The sequence below is a fragment of the Limulus polyphemus genome, unplaced genomic scaffold, assembly GCF_000517525.1.
Source record: "Limulus polyphemus unplaced genomic scaffold, Limulus_polyphemus-2.1.2 Scaffold529, whole genome shotgun sequence".
NCBI classification, from domain to species: Eukaryota; Metazoa; Arthropoda; class Merostomata; order Xiphosura; family Limulidae; genus Limulus; species Limulus polyphemus.
Genome location: NW_013666139.1, coordinates 341,186 through 343,446, shown reverse-complemented (window position 1 = coordinate 343,446; position 2,261 = coordinate 341,186). Strand labels below are relative to the sequence as shown.

At 34.9% G+C, this 2,261-nt stretch overlaps 1 protein-coding gene across 1 annotated transcript in view; it reads left to right on the top strand.

Moving 5' to 3' along the window:
* Nucleotides 1-2,261, top strand: part of LOC106458893 (neural-cadherin-like) — a 109,652-nt gene that overhangs the window by 55,608 nt on the left and 51,783 nt on the right. Inside the window, exon 5 of the mRNA XM_022385251.1 lies at nucleotides 776-1,100. Coding sequence (XP_022240959.1) covers nucleotides 776-1,100 — 325 coding nt within the window. The remainder of the gene's footprint in view (nucleotides 1-775; nucleotides 1,101-2,261) is intronic.

The following is a 2,261-nucleotide window of genomic DNA, read 5'->3' as shown; positions in this document are numbered from 1 at the left end:
ACACGTTACTTACGGTGCCTACTGCTCGCTTGACTCCATTATCTGTCTCTATATCTATCTCCGACTTATAAGCTAAAAAAAGAGGGCGTCTAGCAAACGCTGGAACGTTCGTGACGTTGCCCGCTAAGTCACGATCCTTCTAGAAACTCCAGCACGCATGCTCTCAGCGTCGCTTGACTTCCGCTATCTTAACAATATGTATAAAGGCACAAATAAGACTAAAAGCTATATTACTAGAAAAAAAAATTGTATTTTCCGAATTTTCTATAATCTAATATTTAAGTTAGTATACTTTTTAGAACTTATGAGTGAAATGTTTATATTTTTATGGACGATTTATTTGTTGAGCTTATATTTTATTCCTGTTGCCTATTTATGAAAGTAAACTATTTAAAACATCTTGGCACATTAATACTCTACATATTAACAAATTAAAGTAAATTGTGCGATAAATTAGTTGAAACATATTTCAAAAATGAAAATATTTTATAGTGTAAATAAAAGGAAAATATATCAAACTATCACTTAAAATGACATTAATATACGTCGCTTATGATTTTGAATAAGTTTATTCTAAAATTATTTAAGACAGTTAAACCCTATAGAAATATTATATTATATTATTAAGCATTCTGGTAACCATCAAGACGAAGTATCCCTTGTGCTTAGTTCTTAAATATTATTTATTGATAGCGTAAATAGTACTACATGTGAAAAATTTTAACGTTTTAATTAAGGTCAAAAATATCGACATGCTTTTTAAATTCTTATTTAGGTTACAGCCACTGATGGAGATAGAGATCGACGTCCAGATATAGTTTATTCCTTGGCTGGCGAAAGAATTGATGACGATGAGCTTTCTAATAAGAAATTTGCTATCAATTCCACCACAGGAGAAATTTACGTGCTTAAACCTTTAGACCGAGACTTGCCAAACGGTCGGTCCCAGTGGCTATTTACCGTGTTTGCCGAAGACGAAGGCGGTTACGGCTTAGTAGGCTTCGCCGACGTTCTTGTCAACTTGAAAGATGTTAACGACAACTCCCCATTTTTCCCTAATGCTATTTGCATTGGTAATGTAACAGAAAATGGAACTGCTGGTTAGTACCATTTTAACTTTACTATTGTTAATACTATTTCACAATTATGAAGTAAGTGGTCATTTTGGGTGTTTAAGTTGTAACTGTATGCTCACACTCGCAGCTGCTGTCATAACTATTAATTGATATCACACGTAATTGCATTTTAAGATCAGAATTTAAGAATGCATTAAGATTTGACCACAGACAACGAACACCTTGTGTAATTGGAAAGTAAAACCGTTAAATTAAGTGTAAAAGTAAACTCAACATCTAGCTTAAACAGTAAAAAATACTTAACTATGAAAACACATGGTAAGCTGTCAACCTATAACTTCATGCCAACTTTCAACTTAAATATCTCGTATTTCAATCATATTGTTACGTCTCCGTTTGTTAATTAACTTTCCGTAACTTCGTTCCGACGAAACTTTAGCGACACAAATCCTTACTTAATAAAACTGGTTTATTCTTTCCGAATACAACTTTACGATACACTTAATTTCAATATTCGCGCTAAAACAAACACTATAACGAACGAACGTTAACTTCAACAATACGTCTCTCTCTGACTGCAGTTCAATTACTCATTACCTACACACACATTACAATATTCTCCCGTCACGTTGTCACCCTCTTTTATATACCAGACTACCCTATATCTAGTAAATACTAGAGCATTCGCCAAGGTACGGGATAGTTCTAGAAACGTGGCGTCACACTAGTCATGTGACTCGCTGACGCAACAATATGTCATCCAGGTTGTTTTCTGTTCTACAATTAGGCATGTAACTTGGCAGTGCTTAAATATCATTCCAAGAGCTGAATGTGAAGAAGAATGACATATTGGTATACAACCACACAATATCTAAATTCAGTGCCGATGAAGCCTTTCGTTCAATAACAGAGCTCATCAGACTATTGGGATATGACAGATACAGTGGTGATTGAGACGTTACCTAACCTATATGAAAGCCATTGTGTGTCACGTTACGTCGCGCTTGATTTCTGGAATTAGGAGGAGTCATAAAAGCCAAAGTGCATTTATCCAGATAGAATAGTTCGATTATTGTCCGCCCATTACGATTTTAGTGACGGGGATTCAAGGGGGTCGTGAGGGGGTGCTGTGAAACCTTATAAGTGTAGTGAGTGTTGGTATAATAAGCCTAAAGTAAAGACATA